The 13,541-nt window shown below is 32.9% G+C and overlaps 1 protein-coding gene across 1 annotated transcript; it reads right to left on the reverse strand.

Moving 5' to 3' along the window:
• Window positions 1-506: 506 nt before the first annotated feature.
• LOC124365359 lies at window positions 507-10,605 on the reverse strand. The gene is made up of 3 exons (XM_046821334.1): window positions 10,482-10,605; window positions 10,214-10,344; window positions 507-2,272 (listed from the first exon to the last, which is right to left on the reverse strand). The coding sequence occupies exons 1-3, from the start codon at window positions 10,603-10,605 to the stop codon at window positions 1,670-1,672; spliced, it is 858 nt and encodes a 285-aa protein (XP_046677290.1). The 3' UTR covers window positions 507-1,669.
• Between the last annotated feature and the right edge of the window lie 2,936 nt (window positions 10,606-13,541).

Raw genomic sequence — 13,541 nt, forward strand, 5'->3', positions numbered from 1 at the left:
ACATAATAGCCATACCATAATATACAATAGAAAGGAAAGTAGGTTAAATAATTATGGTTAAAGTAAAACAATGAATACAGAGCTGTTGCAAAAAAGGTACAAAAACCTTGAAAACAATCTCCAGTGGAAATACTTAAGAGGGGGCTGTAGTGAAACAAACTTGAGGTTTCCCCCATAAGAACATTGTTAAATAAGCAGTTTTCCACCCTTATTTTTTAGACCATTATGGGAGATGTCTCATTTTAAAGATATAATTAATATGCATCCGAACGCTATTAGTTTTTTTGTAAAGTGTACTTTTTGAATATTTAAACAATGAAGTACAACAAAGCTTGGCATTTTTCTCTGAATATCGGTTTCTTTCTTTCATTTCCCCCAGCAACAACATTGAATATAATTGTTGTACATTATTCCGTCAAACCAAATTTGTATGAGATTGTAGTGTATGAGATCAAGGTACATTATATTAATAAATCAATATTAATCGCACTCTTTGAAGGTTTCTGAAAAGAAAGCGGACAAATTTTATTCAAATACATCTTTATTTTAAAAGAAATATTTAAGTAAATAAAAGCTAACGACTAGAAATTCTGTTTTGTAATTAATATGTACAAATTAAAATTATATACATCATAATATTATATTGAATAACATCATCAGATTTGTAATTACTGAAGTGATGCAATAACACTAATTAGTTTCATCAATTATGAAAGATAAGCAAAATAAAATTCAGTCTATTCTCGATTCTCTGGGCCCTCGACGATGGTTTTACTGCACAGTAAATATGATTCTTCACATCCAAACTGTCACTATGGGGCTTAAACTGCTAGTAATAATAATGACAAAAAACTAATTAACGCTTTAAAATGTACAATAAATATAAAACATCTTTTAATATAAAAATATCACAAATAAAGAAATACTTCTTCAAAACTGTACAATGTTTGTGCTATGTGTTTAAAGTTTTTTTTTATATTACTAAAAAAGTAAAGATTTTAAACACATTACATGCCATGGGAATGTAAATCACAAACCAAGATACAAAAATACACTACATAGTTCGGTTTTCCAATGTCTATATTGAAAGTAAACTATTAGGCATGTGATAACTATGAAACAAGTTCAACAGAATGTTGTATGAGTTTAAATAAAAAATTCTCTAAAAGATTAAAAATAGTTTACAATAATAAATTTTGTTAATTGTTTCAAAATTTAACTGTAGTTAGTTCTTTTTTTGCTTTTATTTATGTTAAAACAATGTTTTAGAAACTGTAAAAATAATTTGTAACGAAACGTTCATTATGTCTTTTACATAAAGGAATTACCATTAATTAACTTGACATCACAATAGAAAGCAACTTTCTACAATTTCATGAAATTTATAAACATACTTTGTTCGAAGAATGTTCACATTATATGATTTTCTTGTTATAAAATTAAATTAGGTCAAACATATGAAACAAAAAATATCTACTCAATCAGTAAAAATAATCTTGAGCTTTGAGATTGACTATGCTAGGAAAGAAAGATTGAAATTAATGTAGACTAACCAAAAAATTGAAAACAAAACTGTATCCGCGCATTTAAACACCCTGCTTATATTTTAATATAGAGATAGGATTTGAGTCTAAATGTTATTGGTAACAATCCTACAAGCCCCCAGTACCTAGCCTACTTCCGTCGCTTCATTATCTGATGTTTCTGAAGCGCACGTTAGAGAGAGCTGAGGTGACGAGGCTTCCGGGTGTTCTTCACCTCCTTTAACTTTATCCTCACATTTGTTTTCCTCCGAATCAGCCTCATTCGTAGTGGCTTGTCTCAACCTGTCCTTCGCTTCTCGCTTAATATCACTGATCCTGTATTGGGACAGCAAATGTTGTATTTTGGCTTGAACCGTCAACGCCGTACAAAGTGACATCTTCTTCAACTGCAACGCCACGCTGCGGCCAAACAGCTCGAACTCATCCTCTGAGCTGGTGAGCAAAGAAGTGATGTTCTTGAGGTGTTTCATAGCATCTCGCATCTGGTCGGCGAGGTCATCATCACCCCTGTCGCGTCGCCTCCGCTTGGGTTGGGGCTCCGACACTTCACTGTGGGCCGGCTCAGGATCTTCCGCCAATGAGACGACGGAGCTCTGCTGCACAAACAACGGCAGTTCCCCATCCGGTGGCTCAGGGAACGAGTGATTGGTCTCTTCCACTGATGGGCACTGCTGGTAGTAGAAGTCGGTCGGAGGCGCCGACTGCGGTGGAAGGTTGTGGAATTTCGTCTGAAACATAATCAATGTCTTTATCAGAAAAGCTATCTAAACCAGTATTAACAGTACTACTTAATACTTTCCAGATGCAGTATACTTTCTTTTGCATCTTTACTTTTCATGAACCCTGAGTACGAAACAATAAAGTATACTATAGCACACTTAAAAACACTGGATCCTAGTAAGTGTAGTGTACTCAGAGGAGTCGTGAAGTACATGGGGATGGGCAGGTTAGTGGGATGAGGAATGGTAATATTCTAACATGGTCTCAGTCTTTTCTTGTTCAGTATGTTACAGGAAATATGTATATATAGTTTTGAGAGTTCTTTTGCTTTCAAATAAATTTCACAAAAAATTACTATATTACAGTTTTTAAAGAAGGGCCATATAAAGAAGTACAAGTTTTTCCAGAGCATATAGTAAGTTACCATTCTAACTAAATAATAAAAAAAAAGTACTAGTGACTAGTGATCTGCTATTACAGGAAAGTTTAAACATTAACAACAAGCCCATATAACATTGAAGGATTTATAAACATGTTCTTGTTGAGAAGGGAATTCTGCATGCATTGTCAAGCTAACACAATCCCGAACAAAATGTCTCATGTCAAAATGATGGGTTTAAAACCCTTGTTTAAGTAACTAAGATCAAAATCTTCCGGTTCACACAGTGTTGGAACATTGCCCATCTAATTATTTTCTAGAAATATTTCGGTGTCACCATAGAGATCCTTTTTCAGTCAACAGGATATTGAACTGAAACTGCCAATAATCAGTTGTATGTACAGGTGAATTGCAGGGTGAAGCTTTCTTGTGATTAGCTGAAGATTAACCAAACACCGACTAGTTATGAATTGATCATAACCAATCATGAGCCAAATTGATGGCTTGATTAGCACGGATTGCCAACTTTAGATATTTTTTTTATTTTAGTTCTTGATTATTTCTAAAGTTTCTCTTTATTAACCTCAGATAACAGTGAGGAATTTTGGCAACTACTTTTGTTTTGTTGATTTCTATTGCATGTTTTGTCATGAAATTGTGTTCTGGTATGGTCGATTATTCATCATATTGAACTTTTTGTGTGTAAAATGTGTTCGCTCACAATATAGTTTACATATTGTGTCTATTTAATATCCTCCCTATTTTAGGGAGATAAGCTATTTTTTTACTTTGATCTAAATTTTACATTTTGACATACATTATGGGGACAAAACAGTATATATCTACACGGGTGTGAACTCATTAGACACACGAAACATCAAGCCACATAAAATTCAACCATGGCTGAACACAGTTTCAAGAACAAACACGCAATTGAACTTGTGGAAGATTCCTACTATTAGCCAATGATAATTAGATAAACTTTAGAAATAATCAAGAACTAAAATAACTTCATCACAGAAAATAGTGTGGAATTGTCTAAAAGTAGACAACTGGTGATAAAGAAGGCATAAAACATCCAGATTAATCTGATATGTACAATATACAGGTGTTCAGTAAAGGTGTTCCAATGCTTTGGGATTTTGTTATACACATAAAAATGGGCAAACAAGTTCATATGAAGGTATGCTCTGAAACTTTAGTTTTCTGTCTATCTGTCTGTATGTGTTGTTTATAAAAAAAATTATATCTTGAAACAGTTAAGATAAAGTTATGAAACTTATGAATTCTATTAACCTTTGATAGAACTTTTTGAAAATAAAATATTTAAAAAATCTTAGTACATCTTTCAAAATGGTCGACGTTTAAATTATTCCTTAAAAAAATTATGGTTGCCTGTAAAGTCGGTTTTACGGGCGAAGATTTTACGTGACAACGTCTTTTTCTCGGTAGAATATTTATTGATATGAATATTATTAAATTGCACAATAGGAACAAGGAATTGAATGAAAATAAGAATTGCACAAATTTTAACTATAGAAATATATTTTGTTTACTAAAACATTGTACATAATTTGAAATTAATTAAAATTTGTTATTGTAAATGGTAAAGTTGAATAAAACATTTACTAAAATTGGAATTTGAAATTCTTGCTAAACACAGTTAAATTCTAACTCCGCGCGTGGTGATTGGTCCGGTTTAGTTCGTTTGTTTGGTCGCACTGTTATGACAGGTTAAAGGTTATAATTTGTTATTTTAAATGTTTGACTAGCAATACGCGCTGTTTCTTCTCAATCTGAATTACGATTGATTGCAGAGTGATTTAAACTAATAATTTACTTAACACTATCAAACATTTGTCAATAGTATGACATAACCTATAAACTCAGTTTCTCAACTTTTGTGTCAATCTAACAATTAATCAATCAATCATAGTTTACGATAATGAAATATCAGTGTACAATTATTTATCTTTATTGTTGTAGTTGTTGTAAATGACGAATCTAAGCACTCCACATTTTCACGAATAAACATAGTTATCTGCTTTATCCCGTGCGGCGGACCCACAGTTATCTGCTTTATCCCGTGCGGCGGACCCACTGGACGGGCATCGTAACGTTACCGGGCGTTACACTTTTTCATGAGTGACTCCGAGCCGCAACCTAATTTAAGACGTTGTCACGTCAAAAATAACTAAAAATCTACTATAGTCTTTAATAGTAGATTTTTAATAGAGAAACCTTGAAAACTTGAAAGCTACACTTGCATTAGAAAACTGGGATTCCGTTCACAATGCCCTTGATGCAGAAGAAGCCTTCAAATCATTTCAAACCATAATGGCTAGAACACTGGATCATGCTTGCCCAAAGAAAAGAACTAGAACAAAACGTAAATCTAAGCTTAAGATCTACTATGATGAAGAAGTTATGATGATGAAAGATGACTTCCTTAGAGCACACTATAAGTATGAAATGACGGAGAATGAAAGCGACAGGATAACAATGATTTCAAAAAAGAAAGCGTATGACATTAAACTTAGAACCCTTAAACGCAACAGTGCCGCTGAACATATAGCTCAATCAAACAACAAGTCCAAAGCTCTTTGGGAGATTATCAATTCAGAAAAACAAAACAAACTATCATGCAGTTCTTTATCGAGTTTAGAAATAGATGGCAAGATAGAAAACAATCCATATCTTATAGCCGAACATCTAAACCTCTACTTCTCACAGATTGCAGACACAACACTTGAAAAATCCTGTAACGAGATTCAAAACAATAACATACTCCCCCTAACTGGAAATGCCTTCACCTTATATCAAGGTGAACCACTAAATCTAACTCCTACTGAATCCAGTGAAGTACTAAGAGTTATTCAGTCACTGAAATTTAAACTCTCTTGTGGTGTTGATGAAATTCCATCGAAAGTAGTAAAACACTGTGCAACACATTTAGCAGCCCCACTTGTAAGCATAATAAATAAATCATTTAATCTTGGCCAATTTCCATCTGGTTTGAAACTCTCCAAAATTTACCCTAAACACAAAAAAGGCTCCACAACCAAAGCAGAAAACTATCGCCCAATTTCACTGATCTCCACCTTTTCAAAGATCATAGAGAAGATTGCACTTTCAAGAATGCTGGTCCACCTTGAACACTATGACCTAATAACAAAAAGTCAGCACGGCTTCCTCAGAGGAAAATCTACAATCAGTGCCATCACAAGCCTTACTGAATACGTCATCGACCAACTTGAAGACAATAATTATGTATCAGCAGTCCTATTAGACTACAGTAAGGCTTTTGACTGCTTGGGGCATGAGCTGATTCTTAAGAAACTGTCCGCACTAGGAATTCAAGGCAGAGCAAATGACTGGGTGGCTAGCTATCTTGAGGGACGCAAGCATATTGTTGAAGTAAAGAAAACTGCAAATGGACAAAGCTGTACTTACAGATCCAAAACAGCTCCAGTGAATAGAGGAGTCCCACAGGGCTCAGTATTGGGTCCATTTTTGTTTGTACTTTTTACTAATGATTTTTCACATTATATCAACACTGACAATGTAAAAACTATTATGTATGCAGATGATACAACCCTTCTTATAAAAAATGACTCCACACTGGGCCTGCATGCAGACATTGTCACATCAACAAACAAAACTCTGCAGTACTGCCTGAAAAAATGACCTGGCAATTAACCCAACAAAGACCACCCAAATTAATTTTAGCAGAAGACAAGATCAAGTGCCTAACGTCCAAAACATTACAATACAAAAACAATCAAAACTATTAGGCATAGTGATTGATGGTGATCTTACCTGGACTGATCATATTAACAGTTTGACCAAAAAGCTTGGATCCGGAATCTACGCAGTAAGAAGAATTAAGTGGATAGGAGGACTGCAAGCGGCAAAGACAACTTACCATGCTGTTTTTGAATCCCATATAAGGTATGGTATATCAGTATGGGGAGGAACATCTGCCCATAATCTTAGCAAGATCTTACTCCTCCAAAAAAAGGCAATAAGGACACTGGCAGATCTGGGACCACTTGAAAGCTGCAGAGAAGCTTTTAAGACTTTAAAACTCATGACTGTCATAGCACTGTACATCTACTCTGTAGTTGTCCAGACAGTTTGAAATGGAGTTACCAAGAGCTAAGGATACTCACTCCCACAACACCCGGAGAGCAACTGACTACCTCCTTCCTGGACACCATACTACACGGTACAGCAGGAAACCATCCTACATGGGAAGAAAAATCTTCAACACCCTACCTCTCAACCTGAAAAATCTTGGAGGGAATGAGATGAAGAAAAGCCTTCAAGACTGGCTCATGGAAAGACCCTTTTACACCATGACAGAATTTTTTGACTCTGTAAACAGTACATTGTAAAGCAAGAGACCTGGATTTTAATTCATTGTAAATTTTGACGCCATTACACTTCTTTATGCTGATGTAAATAAAGAATTTTTGACTATTGACTATTGACTATTGACTATTGACTAATAGTCAAACTAATTTAGTAGAGATAAGAAAGGTCAGTAATAGTGATTAGAGATGACAAAGCTGACCTTAATACTCCTCAATTAACACACATCACAATAAGAAGTATGTCCTCCTATCATGCCAACTTAATTGATTGAGATATGATTTATAATGAATAGTTCCCGACAAAGAATGATTACAACTTTGCCATATGAATAGAATTACAAATGAATAAAGGAAACAAAGTTATGAATTCTGAATGTTATCTTACATTTATATTAGTACAATTAAAACTGAAAGACAAATCACGTAACGACCGGTGATGATGTTAATGCCACGGTTTGTGGATGATTTCCTTGCCCAGTGGTAATAAAAATTAGAATCTGTCTGTATATTCCTTTATATAATTCAACAATATATTAGGAAAGATCAAAGCAAAAAGGTCAAAGCTTGCAGACAGACTGAAATTGCCATAAACCAAGGAAACATTTTGCTCATAGTCACCCCCTTCTTAACTAAGCCTTAGCATTATTAATTGCACCAATTGATGAACAATTCTAACCAACTTAAATAGCATCTGGAGGGTTGAATTTCTAAAAATTGTTTAAAGTAATTATATTTCTTAAATGTATGAAAATGTGTTCACAAATCATGATCCCATAATTTTCAATTATTTTTATAATTTATCCAAGAAGAACAGTGAGCCTTCATGTAATGACAATTACATATTCTATAGGAAACATAAAGAGGAATACATAGACTTTTTGAGAATTTGAAACAGGTTGATTGGAATTTTATCTCTAAAACTTCTGATACCTGAACTTCATTTTACAATGTTTTTTTACCTATGTTAACTTATGGTACTATGGTTCTTCATTGGATAACAAATGAAACAAACAAGGCATACAGCAAAAAAAAAAAAAACAGTGTTTTTAAACTAGTGAGCAAACAGTAATTACAGAAAAATGCTTATTTTACTACATACTACAGGTATTTAAGGGAGGGAGCAAAACTAGGCAGCAGATTTGAGGGGTGGTAAAGAGAATAATGACATTCGTATAAATGACTGTACTTTCACCGAGAAATAACGGGCTAGTATTACTTTGAAACTTGACTTTAATCAGATCAAAGCTTTCTTGAAATGTCAGTGTAGCACTAAGGTACGTATTAACTTGACTAAGTATAAGAGGCCAATTTAGATACCATCTATGTTACAGTACTAAGTATTGTGTGCAGGGGGGAGGAGGGGGGTGTAAGTGTGATGTCACTGTAGTTGGATGTGCCCTTTAAGGTTTCACACTGCCGTGTCGTTACTACCAAATCTCTAACTAATCATTAAAATCTTAGCTCATGTCTAGTTTTTGACGTTTTTTGTCGTTGCTGTGTAGTTTTTACCACTAATACTAATTTAGCTTTATTAGTGGGCATTCCGTGCTAAAATACTGTTGTTCTTAAAAAAACTAAACTTCTATATTTCAGTAAATTTGTGTTTCACAAAAATAAAAAACTGAAAATAATGAAAAATGTAAATTTATTCTTTGTAACGTTTTGGAAATAGAGGTCTTTCCATTGAATTGGAAAAAGAGTACATTTTTGTTTTTATTTATCAAATATATTTGGCATGAAAACATATTAACAAGAAATTTGGTTGAATTGGTAAATTAAGCCTTGTTATGTAAACGTGCCATGGAATAAGTTCTGTTTTAGTTTGTAGGGTTTCTATGTTGAGGTGAAGGGAGGAAGATCAAGTTAAGGGTGGAGGTGGAAAAAGGGTACTTTTCCTAGGGCACCAGCATAGCTAGTGCTGGACCTGACTATTTTTAAGGATTTGTACAGACACAGTTCTAAGCTAACTTCACTGCCAGTAAAACATACCTTTCATGTAAAAACCTTTACAGAACTAGATTAGTTTTTGCTAACAAAAAAAAGCATGTGAACATTACATCGAAGGTGCCCCAAATAAGTGCAAAAGCATGAGATTTGATCCCTCAAGAAGCTCACCAACACACACGACATCACACTGGATCCTTGTGAATTAAACTTTTTGTTCAAAGTTCATTTTACACTATTAAAGAACTATTCAGGTGTTGATTTTAATTAGGCTAAAATATTTTTAAGATAGAGCAACATTTAATAAAGACTCGTAGTTGTTCTGCAATGTATGTAGATTACAGATTATACAGACTTCTGTGTTATTCAACTCGGTCCCACTGTGGCTGTTGCATATACAAATTAGGATGGAACGAGTAAGCGCTACATGATTTTATTGATCAAGCTCATAGCAATGCATTTTATGGCGAGTAATAAACCGATGTTATTGATCTGGTTATTAGCACCTGCTAGTTTGTTACTCAAGGTCATTGAGAAACATGCAATTGCAGCCTGCAGTGCAGTTGGCAATCAGAATTTCATATCAGTTATGTTGGTAGGGTGGATTGCTAACTACCCACTTTAAAAAAAAATACTCTACCACTACTAACTATACTGCAAATATTGTACTTGAAATGTATATACTACAATAATCTAATAAATCCTGTCCAGTACTGTAATACTCAACTGCAAAGTATGTGTTCTACTAAACCTATGTCTCTATGAGTTGTTTAATTTGTGAAAAACAATTACTCAAATGTTAAGTGCAACATAGATAATTTATGTCCCCTTACTATATAATTCCTGTAATCTATAAATGTAACGATGGCAAACTGCTACATTGTTCTGTTTATTGTTACTGCCTAGTGTTTTTTACATTGAAATGATGATGTTTTTAAATTAAAATGACTTTGTCATCTATAAAGACAGGATATGGGTTATCTAACTTTCAGATTATATGGCTTAATGTCCATAACTTTAGGCTGAATAGATGTTTTAAAAGTACATTAAAATTATTACATGTACAATCACGGATAATTTTAAGAACAACTTTTATAGAAAAAGCAGACCAGCAGCATAAAATTGTGACAACAGCATTAAAGCCCACATTTAAAGCTCCAACACACAATTCAAAAGCTAATAATGAACCTCCCATGCAACTAGTACATTGGCATACAATACATGCAATCTAGAAACGCAAGGTGCCTCACATTCTTGTTAGTTAGTGATGCCGGTATTGCGGTGCTTTTGTCCAATGTTGTGTTGCCGTGATTTCCTTCTACGGTTGTTGGTAGCCACTGTAATTTGCTTAGAGGACTGAACTGATTTCGGACTGGCTCCACTGCTCAATACCGCATTCAATATACTACCGTTTGTGTTTACAACGTTCGTGTTGTTCTCGTTCTCGGAGACACCGTTACTTATTGGTCCGTTAGTGCTTGTGGTAACTGGGACTTTCACGGAGAACAAAATTTTCACACTCGATGCTGTTCTCGTCATCGTCGATCTGAATCAGCTCTGGACTCCTCGAGCATACCCTCCAATCCAGAGGGAAAGCCCGTTTGGTCAGATTCGTTTTTAAATCATTCGAAAACATTGGCATGATCAAAGTGGAGTTCACAAATTTTCTTTTCTCCCAGTTCCTTCGGTGTCAAATATCGGAATTCTTCTCGCCCACTTTTCGAAATCCACATCGAACATCTACACCAAAATAAGAGGACGAATTACAAAAAAGCTTGTATTGTTATTTTAATAACATCATCATAATCGGTTCAGTTTTTTTAGTGACAGCATGGTCATCAGTTCAATCCTAACAACCATAGTTTATTTATGAAATTGGTACAAATCATGTAAATGATTAAGATCAAGAGTAATGAATGATATAATCATGTTAATGTGGATGGATGACTTTTTTAAACTGTCCCCTGCAGTTAATGTGTTAAACAATGGTTAATATACTACTGCAAATGAGTTTCGAAATAATTAATTACACTTAAATATTATTCTTTAAATGGTATTTAATTTTGTAAAATTTTTTATCATTGAGTGCTGCAGTATGATAAGAAACCACCACGACAATCAAATCATCTATATTTCTGATTAACTAAGCTACTGAACAATAACAAACCAAATTACTTATAGGTTATATGTATTTCATATTATGGTATATTTCAGCTATGTTTTTTTATGTCCTAAATTTTGTTTACATTGTGTACATGTGACACAAATTAACTCAAATACCACACAAATGATATACATTCTTTTAATTATTTTTAAACAATATTGTTATAATACATTAAAAATACCACACAAATGATATTACATTCTTTTTAATTATTTTTAAACAATATTGTTATAATATATTAAAAACAGCTAGTATTAATTAATTATGCAAAAGTTTAGGTATTTCTAATCGATAATTTGGTTTGCTGATTCGATTTGTCATGGTGGCTGCTTATAACTGCAGCCTAACTAAAAAAGCAATATGAAGTGAAATGAACAAAAGTAACAAATTTAATCCATTCCAATATCATTTCATTGCAAGTAAAAATAAAATTTCAGTTGATATTTATAGAGATAAAATCTGGTACACTTCCATATGTTACTGTATATTAAAACATAAATAATGGTTTTACTTCATCAAAATCATCTCGAGTCCAAAATATAAATTTTCTAACTGATTTCAAATGATATAATAGACTAAATACATTTCATTATATGTTTATATTACATTAAATTAATCAATCTCCGGAATAGTTTGTGAATGTACAAAAAAGCCAGGTCTCATATTTTGGTACAGTGAGAATTAGGACTAATCATGAGCCACCATTTTGAATTTGGAGTTAATAAATCTCTAAGATCAGTAGAATAGATAGATATTTTTGGATGTTCTGTGAAGAAGAAATAGTAGATTTCTAGTGTGTTTATTACGCCTTACAACTGGCCCATAGTAACTTCTGTACTGGCAACTGCCAAACCCATTTTGGCAGATTTGCAAAGATTTTTTTAACTATTACAAAATGAACGTATGCTTTATACAAATCCACACTAATTATTTATATTTATTTTTGCCGCAGTATGTAGAATTAGTCTTACCAAAAGATTTCTTTGCATAAACTAGTGATTGTTGGAAAATTGTAGCTCAAAACCACAGATAATCGAATTCTCTGCCTATGTAACATAAATGTTTTTTGGAAAATAGCAAAAATAACCAAAAGACGTAAAAATTGATCATCCAATAAGAAAACATGAAACATACACAAAAAGTACGAAATTAACCAAAAACACAATAAATGTTTATATCATAGTAATACAAAATTAATGTTCTAATAGGTAAATGTAATTCAAAATAAAGATAATAGTTAAACTTTGAAAATATAAAAATGTTATTATTTTCATGTTCTAGTATTTTTTAGTAATATTTTTCAAAATTCAATAATTTTTTTTAAAGAGTGTAGCATCTAAAGCCTTTTCATTGTTATATGGTACAAGATGAAAATTTCTGTCAATATAATACTTACTTGGAAATATATAGTTAGATTTTATATGTTTCTCGCAACTTTGTGGCTTTGCGCTAACTATGCAAACTTTAAAATGTTGCTAGTCACATACGATGAATTTTATCGGAAATTTTCAATACCTATTTTGGGACAGCTTAGTTCATTGGGAACACATACATATATATCACACATACCATATACAATATTATTCATACAGACATAAAGCCCGTTTGTTGGTTAGATAAACCATAGAAGTGGAGATGAAAAATCAACTCAAAATGAGTCACTGGTCAATAGGAGGGTTAAAACATTTAACTTTTCTAACATATTTTGAAATATTAAAAAAATAAAGTTGATATATCACATTATTCAAAATAGTAAACAGGAAACTAAGGATTAGTAATTTGCTTCATTTTTTTGGTAATTTCGTCTTTTGACACTTGTTTACATCTTATATGTAATTGAAAATCTTCACTTTGTAATACATTTCAATAAGTTATCAAAGAAACTGAACTTGATAAGAGTAATGACCTTGAATTTTTACAAGTGTAGATTATTTGCTAGCCAAATCAGTGGCCACAAACCGAAAGGGGCTGCAAGCTAAGAGAAGTTTGTTACTAGTGATTTACTAATTTTTTTTAATTCTTTGGTTATAAAAATTATAGGCCTAAATTCTTTAACTTATTTTCGACGACAAAAACTTTTATAATTCTTTTGGTATAAACTTTTGAACTTTTTCCGGAAGTTGTGCTGAAGAAAACACATGTAAAAATGGGACATTTTTTATAAACAGTAAAGTATGATATTAAAAATTATATGCATGTAATTATTTTATTCTACTAGGCTAACTATTTACAGTAAAACTATGTACAATATAACAATATTTAATAATAGTTTACTTGGATACAAAATTAAAAAAAAGAATACTTTACTTTTTTCTTTTGTGTTTTAACCTTTTTGTTTACTGTAAACTGCTATTCAAACAACCCCCCCCCCCCCCCACCCCCCCCCCCCCCCACCCCCCCCCCCCCCCACCCCC

This window comes from Homalodisca vitripennis, chromosome 6 (genome assembly GCF_021130785.1).
Source record: "Homalodisca vitripennis isolate AUS2020 chromosome 6, UT_GWSS_2.1, whole genome shotgun sequence".
In the NCBI taxonomy this organism is placed as follows: Eukaryota; Metazoa; Arthropoda; class Insecta; order Hemiptera; family Cicadellidae; genus Homalodisca; species Homalodisca vitripennis.

Bases quoted from the DNA above. Each gene is read 5' to 3' on its own strand.
- LOC124365359 (XM_046821334.1), bottom strand. From the start codon at position 10,605: ATGCCAATGTTTTCGAATGATTTAAAAACGAATCTGACCAAACGGGCT. The intron at 10,345-10,481 runs GTGAAAATTTTG...GGTATTGAGCAG, and splicing joins TGACGAGAACAGCATCGAGT to TGGAGCCAGTCCGAAATCAG. The intron at 2,273-10,213 runs GTGAGGCACCTT...ATTATGTTTCAG, and splicing joins CATCACTAACTAACAAGAAT to ACGAAATTCCACAACCTTCC.